Below are 15,382 nucleotides of genomic sequence, written 5' to 3' on the forward strand. Positions count from 1 at the left end.
CAAGTGCTCTATCATTTTTTATCGCCACGCAACATAGAATTAAGATATAATGCAAGGTCACTGTGTACATGTGCATGTATATGTAAGCTTTGTTAATATCTCACATAGTTGATCAACTTGATGGTGTGGACTTTTAATATTCATAGATGGTCATTTAGAGGTCTGTGGAATGGCAATAATCTCACATCTGTTTTAATTTTTCATTACTGTTAGCCCTTAAATATATACTATATTGTCCCTCTAATATTTTGCTACTGTCTTATGCGGCTATGGGATACCGATAATACATTTTTATTAATATTACTTAATTAGGGTTTAGGTAGACCATTCTTTTTTTTAACCATAACATTCGTGATTTGCAAGCCCTTTAATTTTCACTGTCCGTTTTTTTTTCGCATGTCACGAAATTTGCGAAAATGGGGAAAATATGTAGCATTTTAAATTTCCGTCCCTACTGAAAATTATCTTCTCAATTCAATCCATTCTACATGTATCCTAATGTGTTTTAGAATTTCACATTAATAAATGAAAAAAACAAAAAACATTTCAAGTTCATGAACAAACTTTACTAATCATCAAAACTAATTTCAAATAGATTTCATTTATAATTTATGGACCAGGGTGTAAACATTAGTTCAATTTTGAAAGTTTAAACAATTAATCATTTCAAATTTATTAATAGAGCAATCATTTCCATTCAAAATTCAGTGTACATAACATGTCCATTATTTTGGTGAACTTGCAGTTCAATTACTACAGTTTCATTTTTTTCTGTGCAACAAAATCATGTATGTAAGGATCTGTAAATTTATGAAATCAAAATATTCATAATCTATTTTCAACCTTCATATTTCAAATTTCATACATTTCAAGAAAATAAAGCTTTTAAAATTGATTTACTTAATATTCTTCATAATTCATATATAACAATAAAAAAAGGTGATCAAAGATCACGTATTGAATGAACCATTCATTAAATAAATGTTAATGAATAACATTGATAATAAGTACACATGTAAGAAATTGACAAAGTTTAAAAGTTACTCTGGGAGCAAAAATGACTGATCAAATGCATGGCATAAAAAATATTAAAGGACGAACAGGATTATGCAGCTAAAAAAAATTCAAAATTTTCAAACATAAAGACATTAGGATGTCGTCTGCAATACATATCACGTTTAGGGGCCACTTTCTTGCCTTATAAGAAACAAAGGTAATCACAGATTACAAAGCACCGAGACGAGGCATCACCTTTATAAAGCATCACCTTTATGAGACCACCTTTATTATATTACCTGAAAATCATAGTTAATGATCTTGGATATCTATGGATACTGTTTCGAAACAATATCATATTACTATATCATATGTTAAAACATTGGATAATAATCATATGTTCATTTCATATATTAATATAAGATACACACATATAATAATAAAAATAAAATACTGTAATAAATAATGATGCAATATGATATTGTAACATATGATATGACATAGTGTCATGTTAAATACATTATTGCATTTGATCACATAATACAATATCATAATATATGATACAATGTCATATCACATAATACATCACAATTTTGTAACACATTATATTATATTGTATACTTAAGTATGATATTGTATGATATTATATCATATTTGATACATAATATGATATTGTATCATAAGATACAATATAACTTGATTCAACATTGTATCAAATCATATGATACAATATCATGTGATACAGTAATATATTATATAATACAATATCACTTTATACAATATCGTATCATATGTTACAATATTATATATTCCAATATCAAATAATACTATTTCATGTGATAAAATAATATATTATATAAACCAATATCATTTTATACAAAATCATATCATGTGATAAGATATTATATATTACAATACAATATTGTATCATATTATACCATATTTAATATGGCAATATAATATGAAACAATAGCATGTGATAAAATAGTATATAATACATTATCATTTTATACAACATTGCATCATAATAAAAAATACTTTACATTACAATATAATGATACAATATCATATCATAATGCACAAAAATATTGATACAATATCCTACTAACTTTTTATAATATAATATATGATATAACATTGTATCATATAAAACAATAGTGTATCAAATCTGACAATACTATATCATATGAATCATGTTATATCATTTAACAACAAACACATCTATCAATCAGGTTAGAGTGAGGTAGGATATTCTTTTTAAACATCCTTGATAATAGAGATCAGGATCTGAAACTGAAGCAACCTCTATGATTCATTTATATTATAGTTAAATTAACTATGCAAGCTATTGTCTATAAATCATGTGACCTGTTCCAAAATAACTAAACCTCATCCAGCATCCAAAACCTATGACTCAGATTCGGCAATCAAGCCTGCCAGATGCATCAGTATCATAAGACGCATCATCAATTCAAGTTTGGTTAAGTTAGGACCAGTCATTACTAAGATATATTTTTAGCATCCTTGATTATGAAGATCAGGCTCTGCATCTGAAGCTACCTTTGCAATTCATTTATATTATAGTTAAATCAACTATGCAAGTTTGAAATAGTACTAAATAAATTTAATATATGACCTGTTCCAAAAAACATAACCTCATCCAGCATCCGAAACCTATGGCTAAGATTCAGCATACAAGCCTTTCAGGTGCATCAGTATCATAAGATGCATCATCCATGCAAGTTTGGTGAAGATAGGACAAGAAATAACTAAGATAAAGGACCTGCAACAAAAACTTTTACCAGGTCCAGACGCCAACGCCAGCAGTATAGCATAAGTTCCCCCGAACTTCGTCTCGGTGAGCTAAAAATAAATTATCATACATGCCCTACGTCTTGTTGTTACATTACAGTTACATTATATGTAAAATGATGAGATTCATGTTTGCTTTTTCATTGATTTCATTTCATTTAATTTTTTAAATGTCCTAAGTCTTGTTGTTTTTCTCTCGTTGAAGATTTTAGATCTAATCTTCAAAAATTTGGTCCTCTCATCAAGCCGTTCCAATGAATACATTTCATGTTTTTCCAAAAACTCCTGGATTTCTCTTTTACCTTGAAAAGATTTTAAAAATAATATGAACAATCAGAATTATTATATTGTTACATATTCATGTAAAAAGGATAATACCTATGTATAGATTCAAGGCATACCATACTCTGTATGGTTTTTGCTTCCACTACTTCTTGCTGAATATTTTGATTTTCATAAATACATTCATGCTCGAACTACATTCATCCACTTATATGTCAAGATTATCTGTTTTGAAATGCCCCCTCTACCGCTTTAGGCTTCAATACACAACCCAAAATAGAAAGCCTATAGGGATTTTGCATTGCATCGGCCATGAAATAGCCTGGATGACATAATTGAAAAATTGTATGAGGTATTTCAAGTGCGTTCCGAATGGTGAAAAGATGTAAACATTTCACATTATAAATCTCCATGAGAAATTTGTTTCTATTCCTGTAACGGTCACCTGAGTAGCATATAACCCATACACAAACTTGTCGAGGAGTCTCATATATGCATTTAATTAATTAGGTTTTATTCTGGAGTAGAAAAATTATGAATTAGTAATGACGGCCACCTCCCTGCCTGAAATCTTTCAAAAAGAACTGTGAAACCTACAATTTTGGCAAAAAACTTAAAAGATCGGGTCTACAAAATCATGAATTCAGTTTCCTTTCAGGTGTGTGGGAGTAAAAAGGATAATTTTTTAAACATTATATGCAGTAACACCTATACATCCATTTTGGCCCTGCCCTAGAGTTAAAACCCATACTCCAGGGGACATGAAAATTAAAATTTCAGTAGAGGACTTCCTGGTAAACATAATTATAGGTCAGTTTTTTATACAGATGTGTGAGAATAGAGAAGAAAATGTTATAACATTATATGCATTAACAGTATATTGCCTCCCCCCTCATGTCCTGAACCCCTGACCCAGGGGCCATGAATTTTACAATTTAGGTAGAGGAGTTAGTGGACATCGTAACCATGTATTCAGTTTTTTGCCCACATGTGTGGGAGTAGAGAAGAAGATTTTTTAAGATTTAAAACATTTTACTATATGGCCATATTGACCCCACCCTAGAGCCTGAACCCCTGACCCAGGGGTCATAAATTTCACAATTTTGGTAGAGGGCTTCATGGACTTTATAACCACATATATATATATATTTATATGGGAGTAGAAAAGAAGATTTTCTAAGATTTAATACATTTTTACAATATGGCCATATTGGCCCCACCCTAGAGCCTGAATCACTGACCCAGGGGTCATGAATTTCACAATATGGACATCATAATCATGCATTTAGTTTTAACAAATATATATGGGGTAGAGAAGAAGATTTTCTAAGATTAAATACATATATACTATATGGCCATACTGGCCCCATTCTAGAGCCTGAACCCCTGACCCAGGGGCCATGAATTTCACAATTTATGTAGAGGGCTTCATGGACATTATAACTATGCAACCAGTTTTTTCCTAACATGTGTGGGAATAGAGAAGAATATTTTTTAAAATTTGGCTCTTTTTTTGCAAATTTGGCCCCACTTATGGCGCCCCGGGGGTAGTAGAGCCATGAATTTTACAATTTAGATTCCTCTCACCATAGAGATGCCTCACATCAAAAATGGTAATAATCAGCCCTGTAGTTTTTAAGAAGTTAAAAATGTAAAATTGTTAAGGCACGATGCACGATAACGGACGAAAACGGATTGCAATAAACTCAGGTGACCTAAAAATTGCTAATTCATCAAATTGTGGATAGATAGACCAAGCAACAAAGATATATCACCTGAGCTGCTTTTAGTCTTCTTGGCTGCAACTGGGCTTGCAAGAACTTTAGTTCCATTATCATCTTCGATCTCAAAGAAGCACTCTGTAATAACAATATCATGAATATCTTACTTTGCAAATACTAAGGACAGGCATGCATAACACGTAATGAAAAGAGAAAACATTATGGATGGGTTTTAATTATTAAACGATGCAAATCAATGTACCATTGTCATCTTAAATAAAGAAAGAAAATTATTTAGAAAAGTTTTTATCATTTCAATAATATGACTTCTATTACCCCCCCCCCCCCCCCCACACACTACCACACACAGATTCACACAAATAAAAAAAAAGACTGATCACCTTGTGGTGTAACATCCGATGCATTTGCATTTCCACTCTCGCAGGGTTTGGACATCAAATCTTCTTCAGTCACATGTGATTCAGGTGCTGTACTTGGACCTTTAGGATTGTGCACATGTAACTCCGACACTCACCCTTTTAGATAAAATTTCAAAAATGTATACAAATACAAAAATTATTTAATGAAGAAAAAAAAGAAATACATACACAGTGATTTATCACACTAAAGCACTGCCCATATGCAAATGTGGGGGTATTTTACCCAGTTTTAAGCCTAAGTGTAAATTTTCCCTTACATGTAAATAATCCCTTTTACAGTATTGAAAGTGGTACTCAGCAAATGTTATTAAACACTTTACATTTTCATTACTATCTGAACATTTCCTGAAAGTCAAATGGAATTGTGCACTACAGCCTCTGTCACAAGTCACAAGGAAATAACTCCATCTCTACATTGTCATTCAAAAGCCAGAAGCCTAACACCTAGCTGCGATAATGTAGCCCTCTCCTGTTTTTTTTTTTTTGTTTTTTTTTTGGGGGGGGGAGGGGGGGGGGGAGTAAACATCAGTTATAAAAAATCGGAGAGGGCTACATTGTTGCAGCTACATATGTATGACTATCCTATTATCAAACAAGAAAAACATTCACAAAATAGATTGAAACAAACCCATCAAGTTGACTTCTTTCATCACAGGAACTGAGAGAGGGAAAACAATGGTATGGAACTGCAAAAGATCAAAGAATCTTTATTGGATAAATAAAGTTTAAAACAAGAAATCTTTTAAAGAAACAGTTGCCCCTTTTGTGGCTTTATCAATCTTAAAATGATTACTTTCTTTCACAAGTCAAAATTAATTATTCTTACTAGACTTTGACCCGTGCGTGCACGGGTTGACATTGCATATGATATCGGACATTCACTACATCGACGCACCGTATTGTTTACAATTACATAACCAAGCTTTAAGCCTACAATAATGCTATTAATTTCACTACACTCTGCTTAGTTATAATAATCTGACAGGAATGCCTCCCATATACCCGTAATGTTGCAGAAAATTGCAGAATCGCTCCGAATCGATTTTTGAGAAAAATAATGAAGTTGTATTGAAAATAACAGTCAAATTATTCATAACAAACCATTCTGAGGCTGTAAATACTTTTCATCTAAATATTTAATTCATATTATTGAAGGAATCAACACTTTTTTGCTCGCTTCAAAATTACACACCATGTTGATATTCGGATCTCTTGGGATTTTACTCTAACACAGTGTATTTATATTTAGAAATATTATTACTATAGGAGAATTTATTACATCCATTACATTCCACTCATATCATGGAAATCAAATGCATTATCACAGCATTAGGGAGACCAGACAAACATGTTTATTGTTATACATAATAACGTTGCAACTTTGATTCTAATTCATTTACTTTGTTCAAAATGCTCACTGTTTTCTCTGAGGTTCAAGATGTCCTGTTTTTCCATTGCGTTGCGGCTAGCTCTCAATAAATCTGTGGTGGACTCTGTATAAAAGTACTAATATATTGTATTGTAAATACAAGCTTCAACATTTACTTTTTAAATCATTGCAAATTTTATTCCTTATGACTAATTAAAATAAATATTACAAATATATTACCGGTACATCCATTACATTCCACTCATATCATGGAAATCAAATACATTATCCCAGCATTAAGGAGACCAAGCCCCAGGATCACATAATAACATTGCAACATTTAGTTTAATTCATTTACCTTGTTCAAAATACTCAGTGTTTTCCCTGTGGGTCAAGATGTCCCATTTTCCCATTGTGTTGCGGCTAGATCTCAATGAATTTGGGGTGGACTCTGTAAAAAGTACCAATATATTGTATTGCAATTTCAAGTCTCTAAGTTTACTTCTTTATACCATTGCTAAGTTTATTCCTAATGATTAACTAGAACTGTCCTAATGGGACTAATACCCCCGCAAGGCTAATTTCAAATGGGACAAATTATTGAATTGAATAATAAAGGTTTGGAACACATACAAAAAAAAAAATTCTAAGAATTGTAAAAAAAAAAAAATTAGTTAAAGAAAATTTAAAATCAAAATTGTCATAATTTCACTGTAAATACATATCTATAACAGTAATACATTTACAAATGTATGTATCTAATGATATATTTTTTTTAAAATTTAATTGATTTAAAGAGAAACCAACAAAATGACAATAACCCCTCCCTTTGCAGTAAATGGAAATACTGGTAGCCAAGTAATGCTCTTCTGTTGATAAAACTTTCAATATCTTTCTAATAAGAGTCTTGACAGATGCAATTAGTTGTTTCCAATTTTCCTCACTTTTTCCTATGGCACAATGGAACTCCATATCAGAAAATTGATCCCATAGGACTATGATTTTCTTTGATGAGCTTGCTAAATTTAATAAACTCCCAAAACATTACCATAATTACCATACTATGTAAAAATATGTATAAAAGAAAATTTAATATTACAAACAATTTTAAAATTGCCAAAACACTACAATCATATCAGTAATTTTGAATTTCATTTAAATTAATGCCCAATAGGGTCACTTCATCAATTTACTTGACAAATAAATTTAAACAACCTCTAAAAATAGTTTAACTTCTTTATTAATAATGATATTTTTTATTTCCTTATAATGATAGAACTTTTGGTTTACATGAAACAGTTTTAAAATGGCCCCAAAACCATCACCCACTTTACAGATTATCAATTTCCCCTAAACACATGCTCCATCTGAACCATGGCTCAGATAATGGCTCCCTTGGGACAAATGAATTCAGCCACACTTGTCTTTGATGTTCTTATTAGCTCCTAAGAATTTATCATTGACAAACAAAAACTTTGCATTGTCAGTTGATAGAATACTTATAAAAAATAATTTTTTTTATTAATTAAGACATAAAGACAAAAAACCTCCATCTGGATGTATTATATAAATATATTTTAGAGTGTTTTAATACTATTAATTAATTAATAAAATCTGTAAGGATTACCTCCCTTACTTTTCAACATTAGTGTACAATATATAGAATAAGGAAAATAAAAACTGTCATAAAATCATTAATTCTTGTCTGATCTCAAAAAAAATTGCAGGTGCACATCTTCAGATGGTGTTCAACATATGTACAAATTTTCAAACTGTTCCATGCAGTAATAAAAAATTCTATAGGGGGGACAAAGTTGCGTCTACAGACAGACGGACAGACGGACAGACGGACGGACAGACAGACAGACAGACGGACAGACGGACAGGGTGAAACCAATATACCCCCCTAAACTTCGTTTGCGGGGGTATAATAAAAATAAATATAACAAATATATTACATCCATTACATTGCACTAATGTCATGGAAATCTAATGCATTATCACAGCATTAGGGAGACGAGACAAACAATTTTATTATACTTTCATGTTAAATGTTAAATACTGAAATCTGATTGGTTTAGACGCAGTTGGTAATCCGTTCTATTACCCTCAGCGTTAGCAACACACTTGGCAATTGGTAACACAACGAACTGTTACATGCGCTTAAATTATGAGCGTACGGTTTGTCGTAGAATTTACTTCATTTCTAAATAAAAGCAGTAATTAAAAATTTTCTTTAGAAATAAGACATTCAGTAAAATAAAATGAATAGTGCCTGTTTGGGAGGGTATCTATTGAAATTGACACCCCTCGAAAACCATTGTCAATCCTTAGGGTCAAGCTGTCCTGTTTTTCCATTGTGTTGCAGCTAGATCTCAATGAAACTGGGGTGGGCTCTGTAAAAAAGTACCAATATATTGTATCATAAATACATGCTTCTAAGTTTACTTCTTTATCTCTTTGCAAAACTTATTCCTAATGACTTATACATGTACTTATAAGTATAACAAATATATTACATCCATTACATTCCACTCATCTCATGGAAATCAAATGCATTATCACAGCATTAGGGAGACCAAGCCCCAAGATCACGAGCAATCTTAGACTTGAGTAGTAAATTGTACACTGCCAGTGGCGTAGCTACCATGTATGCTTATATGCCTGAGCATGCACATCATTTGGGGGAAAAATCAGTAAAAAAATAAATAAAGAAAAAAAAATATAAAAAAAGAATTCAAGTATTAAGGTCCATACTTAGTTATTCCATCAGCCCGTTTCCGTCACTCGGTCCTACTTTATCCGAAATCAATGCTAAACAAAGACGTATTAAGCACCAAATATAGCCACACAATATGGTCTTAAAGTACCATATTAAAGAAACAGTACACAATGCATGTACCTAAAAAGGCAACTATTTATTTTGCAGTTGAACTTAGTTTTACACATTTTAAATTTCCCCGATAGAAAATCACAGCTTTATTGATATATTCATTACCATAAACTATGTGAAAATGAACTTAAGAATAAAAGCTTTAGGTGGGTCAAAGGCAAATGTCAAAACAAAATTCTTCTTTTAACTTTTAATAAGTTTTGTGATTTTATTTTATGCCTAAACTATAGCCAAAACAATTTTAACTGCCTGAAAATAGGCTTAAATAGTAAGCATTCCTTTCAATTTCTGCTCTAATTTTTGGTGTTAAAAATCGTCAGAATCCATGAGCTTCCAGGGGCTTTCGCCCCCTGGGCTTTGTCCTGGACCCACTGGGGGCCTCATGGTGGCCCCCACACCCCCTGCCATTTTAAGCATGCACTTCGTTTCAGGTCTAGCTACCCAACTGACTGTATTAATGTTTCTTGCTTAAAAACATAATAACATTGCAACATTGAATTTAATTCATTTACCTGCTTCAAAATGCTCACTGTTTTCTCTGAGGGTCAAGATGCCCTGTTTTTCCATTGTGTTGCGGCTAGCTCTCAATGAATTTGGGGTGGACTCTGTAAAAATACCAATATATTGTATTGTAAATACAAGCTTCTACGTTTACTTTTTTAAATCATTGCAAATTTTATTCCTAATGATTAAACAAAATAAATATAACTGTTACAAATATATTACATCCAGTACATTCCACTCATATCATGTAAATCTAATGCATTATCACAGCATTAGGGAGACCAGATCAACATGTAGATTGTTATACACAACTACATTTCAAAGTATATCTAGTTAATATAAATGGATTTACTTTAGTCTGAATTAAAATGACTGGGCTCTCAGCCTCTTGTTCTTTCAGGTATTTTTTGCAAAGTGAAAATGGACCGCAGATGCAAAATTATTCTTTAAATAATAACATTACCCAAAACCTTCTTATTTTCATCTGATTCAGAATCAGAACTTGGCGAGTAGTTTGATACACTAAATGGGTCAGAATCCACATCAGAGGGAACTGAAAGAAATTAAAACAATATAGAAAATTTTCTTTCATAAACATTCATCAATTATTAGTTTACCACATTTGGTAATTGATGTTTCTTTTTTATAAATCTGACAACAGACCACTGACTAAATCAAACTTTTCAGCCATGGTACAAAAACAAGACTGTGCCAATATTCAGTGAAAAATGAATTCCAATTCAGATTGATGCTTAAATTAACTAACCTACCAAATCTGATAATTCTATGTAAATGTATATTTTTCAAGAAGTACATTCTGTAAACAATTTGCAAAATATACATATTTACTACAGAAACAGATTTTGTAATTTATCTTACAAAAAACAATTTTGTTCTGCAAAGGAGACTCTCCACATTAGTGACAGATTCACAATGCACACTGACTTATATTAATAGCTTTTTGTTGGCATGGATGTTAGCGCGAGTGGGTCATGATGTGGGAAGAAGTTGGGGTGACTGGAGAAAACCCACGTGTCCAAGCAGGCGACCAATGTACCCTATCATATACAACAACTGTCGATCATGGGGATTAAACTTGGGTCGCAGTGGTGATAAGCAGGTGCATTGTCCACTGCACAACTGGACACCTCTTTCAAGCTTTTAATTTAATAGTGCTTGATAATGAAAACAAAATAAATCTATTCAGGTCAGCACAAGAACCGTATATAATGTTAGAATTGAAAGAAAATCAAACAACTATAAACAAAATAAAGTGAAATAAAACCTAACAAAACCATTACCAAAATCAAAAGGATCACAGCCTTTTCTGAAATCAATCAAAACTAGTACCAGTAAAAACATGTACATGAACAGGGGCTAGTGTTGTCACGATGATTGAATTTCAATCAATGATCAGTTGAAAAGGTTGTCGATTTATCATAATCGATTTTAGATTTTATAATCAATTATACTCAGTCTGGGTTTATTACATTAATATTATACCTATCATTTTTTTTTCTAATCTGTATTGAATGAAATGAAAACTGTTGTGAGCTGGGGGTTTTCTTCAATCTCAAAAGATGTGTAACATTCTACCTAATAAAAATACAGCAAAAGTCTTATAAGCTTTTAAAAGGAAGTGAAAATAGCACTTATATATTTTAGATTATACATAGCATAAAATTTAGTGCCCCATATTATTGAATTTAATATAATTTGTTACCGATTCGATTATTGACCGATCATCAGATGGCAAGAGACAACCAATTCTGCTGATTAATTGATCACGATTTTTAACCTATTTAACAACACTAACAGAAGTTTTAGGCTTGTTTTTCAATAAAAACATATAAATTATCTATTCTGATACTTTTTAAATTCTTGAGAAAAACCTATTTTTTAGATTAGTTTAAAACAAATCAATGTACGAAAAAATGGAAAAACAAAACCAAAGCCAGATAACAAGATATCCAAAGCCTGATTGTAAATCACTAAACTCTCTCTTAATAATTATTTTTTGTGTATAATTAATCCAACCATTTTCCTATCTTGCTGCGCCACCGCAAGCTTTTCCCATCACAACCATAGTCATATACATGAAGTATCTCTTCCCCAACCACAATGTCTCTCTTAGCAAACAATCATAGGTATTCCCTTCCATTAAACACTCTGAGTTTATGGTGGAGTTTGCATCGTCCTTGCCATCATTTACAAACTGGCAGATACATGTATGGTTGTTCACTCCTGACAGCATCAATACTACAGTGTACATAAAAAGAAATCAAACCTTAAATAAGAAGCATATAATTACTGGTATTTTTGCTTGACTTAATTAGAATTGTTTATAGTTATTTCTAGAAACATTACTGCCATACATAAATGTTAAAATATTACATTTAGCTGCAGGTCTGTATCTCCTGGTCTGAAAAAAAAATTTGGATAAACGTTGCTTCAATTTTTTTTTTCACATCAGGAGCTACATACCTCCAGTTTCATGTAAATATGTATAAATCGTATTACCAAAGTTCTTTTCCATTATATTTATAGATAAATATTTTGTTTTCTGTGCTTGTCTTCAATCTCTCCTCCCCATCCTGTCCTTTTAATGTTTCTCCTGCAGGAGAAAATCTCCACTGACATGACTGGTTGTGCTAATAACTCCAAAACCTACATTAAAACCACAAGCACCTGTGTGAAAGCATTGTTTATATGCAAAGAAAACTTTTGGATTCATAAACATCTACATTAAGCCCCATTCACAATTGGCGTACGAGCACTTTACAACTCTTTGCGATCGGAATGTTTTAGATTCGCACGAGCTCTCTCATATATTGCATGAGGTCTCGCATTTGTTGCATGCGTTTTAGTGCTTGCATCAAGTTTCTTTAAAAATTGTGGACATGCACACTATTCAGACGCGACTGAATGCGATCCAAATCATCGCAGTGCAATGCATGAACAATATATAGTACGAACATTTTACAACATTTTGTATACTCGCAAGAGTGCAGGTGTATGATTTTTAAAGGTCATAAGATGAATCGCTGCTGTAGAGAGAGAGAGAGAGAGAGAGAGAGAGAGAGAGAGAGAGAGAGAGAGAGAGAGAGAGAGAGTTGAATGTGATAATAGTCTACCATATATCATATGTGCATGTTCTAGTGAGAACATACATTAAATTGGTAAACAACAAAATATTTACAACCATCGACCATTTCTAATGCTATCATGTATGAAACATGTCATGTTATTCTAATAAATCAACAATTACAGGGGGAAGGGCGCCCCGGGTGCGCATAAACATTAAAATTAATACAAGTATAAAAAAGTAGTTTTAAAAGTGTTGCTACATTGGTCATGCTTCTGGATTGAATGTTCTTGAGAGCACATTGTGCACAACGCTGTGTAATCAAGACATACATGTTTTGCCTGGTCAACAGATCACACTCAGCCCAACGGGAATCTGCAGACACATTGTTTACATTATTATTAATCATCAAAAGCCAAAAATAATATCCGAAAAGCCAAATGAGAGTGATACTATGATGTCACATTTGTAAATGTGGGTCACAATTGTAAATGTGGGGTGAGCATCCCGGTTGTAAACATGGAGGCCTGACTATCTTACCTATAATAAGTCAATTCGTACATAGAATAGTCGGCTATCTTTCCACTATACAAGTGAAAAAGAGCAACTGATCTTAATTTGCTTTTAATTCATTTAGGTAACAAGGGGTACATGTACATATATCTACATTACGTACATAATTAATTTAAAACAATATTACTGGTACATATAACTGTAATATAGAAAATTCTTCATGTCGATCTATTTACATAAAGCGACATTCTTCGGTTAACTTTTCTGTCCATTTTCAATAAACTAGCTATATAATTACAGGGATTTTCAGCCTTTTTTTATTTTGAAAATGCCAATTTTTTTGGAATTGGGAAAATTGTATCGACATTTTCATGCAGTTGGGAGAAATCATATGTTGCATACATCATGATTTCTGAATTTATTATCATAATGGAAAATCAAAGAGCTAGACTTTAATTGAATAGAATCTAATTAACTTCACAATATAGATATATGTATAATATTCCTATATTTAGTTATTAGAACAAGTCTTTTTCCCTGAAATAAACACCTTCAACACTGGTCATAAAAGTATTACATTATTAAGAATTTATCAACATCCCCTTTTAAATTGAGAATGTATTTTTCTGTTTGAAATATTTCATAACATTTACCTTTTACTTTTATATCAGTCTAGTGTGTGTAAAAAAAAACATGTACCATTTACAGTACTGTACTGTATACCACAAAATAACGATGTTTTAGAAAAACAGAGGAAAATCGGATTAAAAGTTGGCGATGTTTACAGCGTGTTTAGAAACTTTTATGACTGCAGTTTTGCTAAATGGGTTTAATCATTTGTTAATACTGAACATTTATGGACATTCTGGTTATTTTACGAAGTATTTTTTGATAAGAAATAAACATAAGAACTATTTACCAGTTGGGGAAAAATACTGCTATACTAATTGGGATCATAATTTGGACAGCTGCTGAAGTGAACCTATTTCCAATTGGGAATGGGGACGACTTTTGCTCTGGAGAAGGTATTGATAAATCCTTGAATTACATATTACATCAAACGTACAATGGAAATGAAAATCATGCTTTTATTGTTAACTTCGTTTCGAATGTCCTCGAAGATTAATCAACATTTGGTGTAAAATAGTCAAGTTGCACACATTATCGCCCTATTTTATTTGAATATTTAAAAAAAAAACTTCATAAAAACATTACTTTGTTCAATTGTAGTAGGATTATCAAAAGTACTTACCATAAAATGGCTTTGATTCCTAAAAGGCAACACGCTGGCATTAAAAGGTCCATTGTTTTAACCCGAGACGTTCCGAGAGTACTCGGAACAAATGGCGGAGAGCACTTGCCAAATGTTCAAACATGGTCAAGAAATTAACGACTTTTTTTCTAGTTAGGCTTTATACATAAAAAGTGAAAAAGTATTTTGAAAACAAGTTCATTTAGAATAATTAAAGGCTAAACAAATTATATATGTTAGATTTTTTGCAATATTGCAAGTTTTCGTTGGTCTCCTAAATGCAGAAAAATAGTCATTGCTAATTATACGATGGAGGCAGATTGAATTCCTTTTTACGAAAAAATATAGACAAAAGGCAACTATTGGATGTCAAATAATAGACACATTGATGCATTTTAGGCAAAGACACACCGTTCATTCATTTAAAGATAAGCCAATTACATTTTAGACAAGGTCAAAATAATACGGAGACCAAAATATGTCTCCCTAATCTACTGGTCTCCCAAAAGATAAAA

At 31.8% G+C, this 15,382-nt stretch overlaps 1 protein-coding gene and 1 long non-coding RNA gene across 9 annotated transcripts; both read right to left on the minus strand.

Annotated features, from left to right (window-relative positions):
- Positions 1 to 544: 544 nt before the first annotated feature.
- On the minus strand, positions 545 to 11,257 carry LOC117681807 (uncharacterized). 2 transcript variants are annotated; one of them, XM_066068693.1, is made up of 9 exons: positions 10,963 to 11,257; positions 10,481 to 10,570; positions 10,026 to 10,118; positions 6,979 to 7,071; positions 6,652 to 6,744; positions 5,880 to 5,937; positions 5,213 to 5,347; positions 4,866 to 4,949; positions 545 to 3,110 (listed from the first exon to the last, which is right to left on the minus strand). In XM_066068693.1, exons 3-7 carry the CDS (start codon positions 10,078 to 10,080, stop codon positions 5,314 to 5,316), a joined length of 333 nt encoding a protein of 110 aa, XP_065924765.1. In that variant the 5' UTR covers positions 10,081 to 10,118; positions 10,481 to 10,570; positions 10,963 to 11,257; the 3' UTR covers positions 545 to 3,110; positions 4,866 to 4,949; positions 5,213 to 5,313. The 2 variants fall into 2 exon arrangements, with proteins under 2 accessions (XP_065924765.1, XP_065924766.1); XM_066068694.1 differs by having other exon boundaries at positions 6,670 to 6,744; positions 10,963 to 11,254.
- Positions 11,258 to 12,244: 987 nt separating this feature from the next.
- On the minus strand, positions 12,245 to 15,375 carry LOC136270598 (uncharacterized). 7 transcript variants are annotated; one of them, XR_010708421.1, is made up of 4 exons: positions 14,868 to 15,375; positions 14,535 to 14,631; positions 12,538 to 12,684; positions 12,245 to 12,276 (listed from the first exon to the last, which is right to left on the minus strand). It is a non-coding gene; the product is annotated as an uncharacterized lncRNA (long non-coding RNA). The 7 variants fall into 7 exon arrangements; XR_010708418.1 differs by having other exon boundaries at positions 12,538 to 13,642; XR_010708422.1 differs by lacking the exon at positions 14,535 to 14,631.
- Between the last annotated feature and the right edge of the window lie 7 nt (positions 15,376 to 15,382).

Source organism: Magallana gigas, chromosome 8, assembly GCF_963853765.1.
Source record: "Magallana gigas chromosome 8, xbMagGiga1.1, whole genome shotgun sequence".
In the NCBI taxonomy this organism is placed as follows: domain Eukaryota; kingdom Metazoa; phylum Mollusca; class Bivalvia; order Ostreida; family Ostreidae; genus Magallana; species Magallana gigas.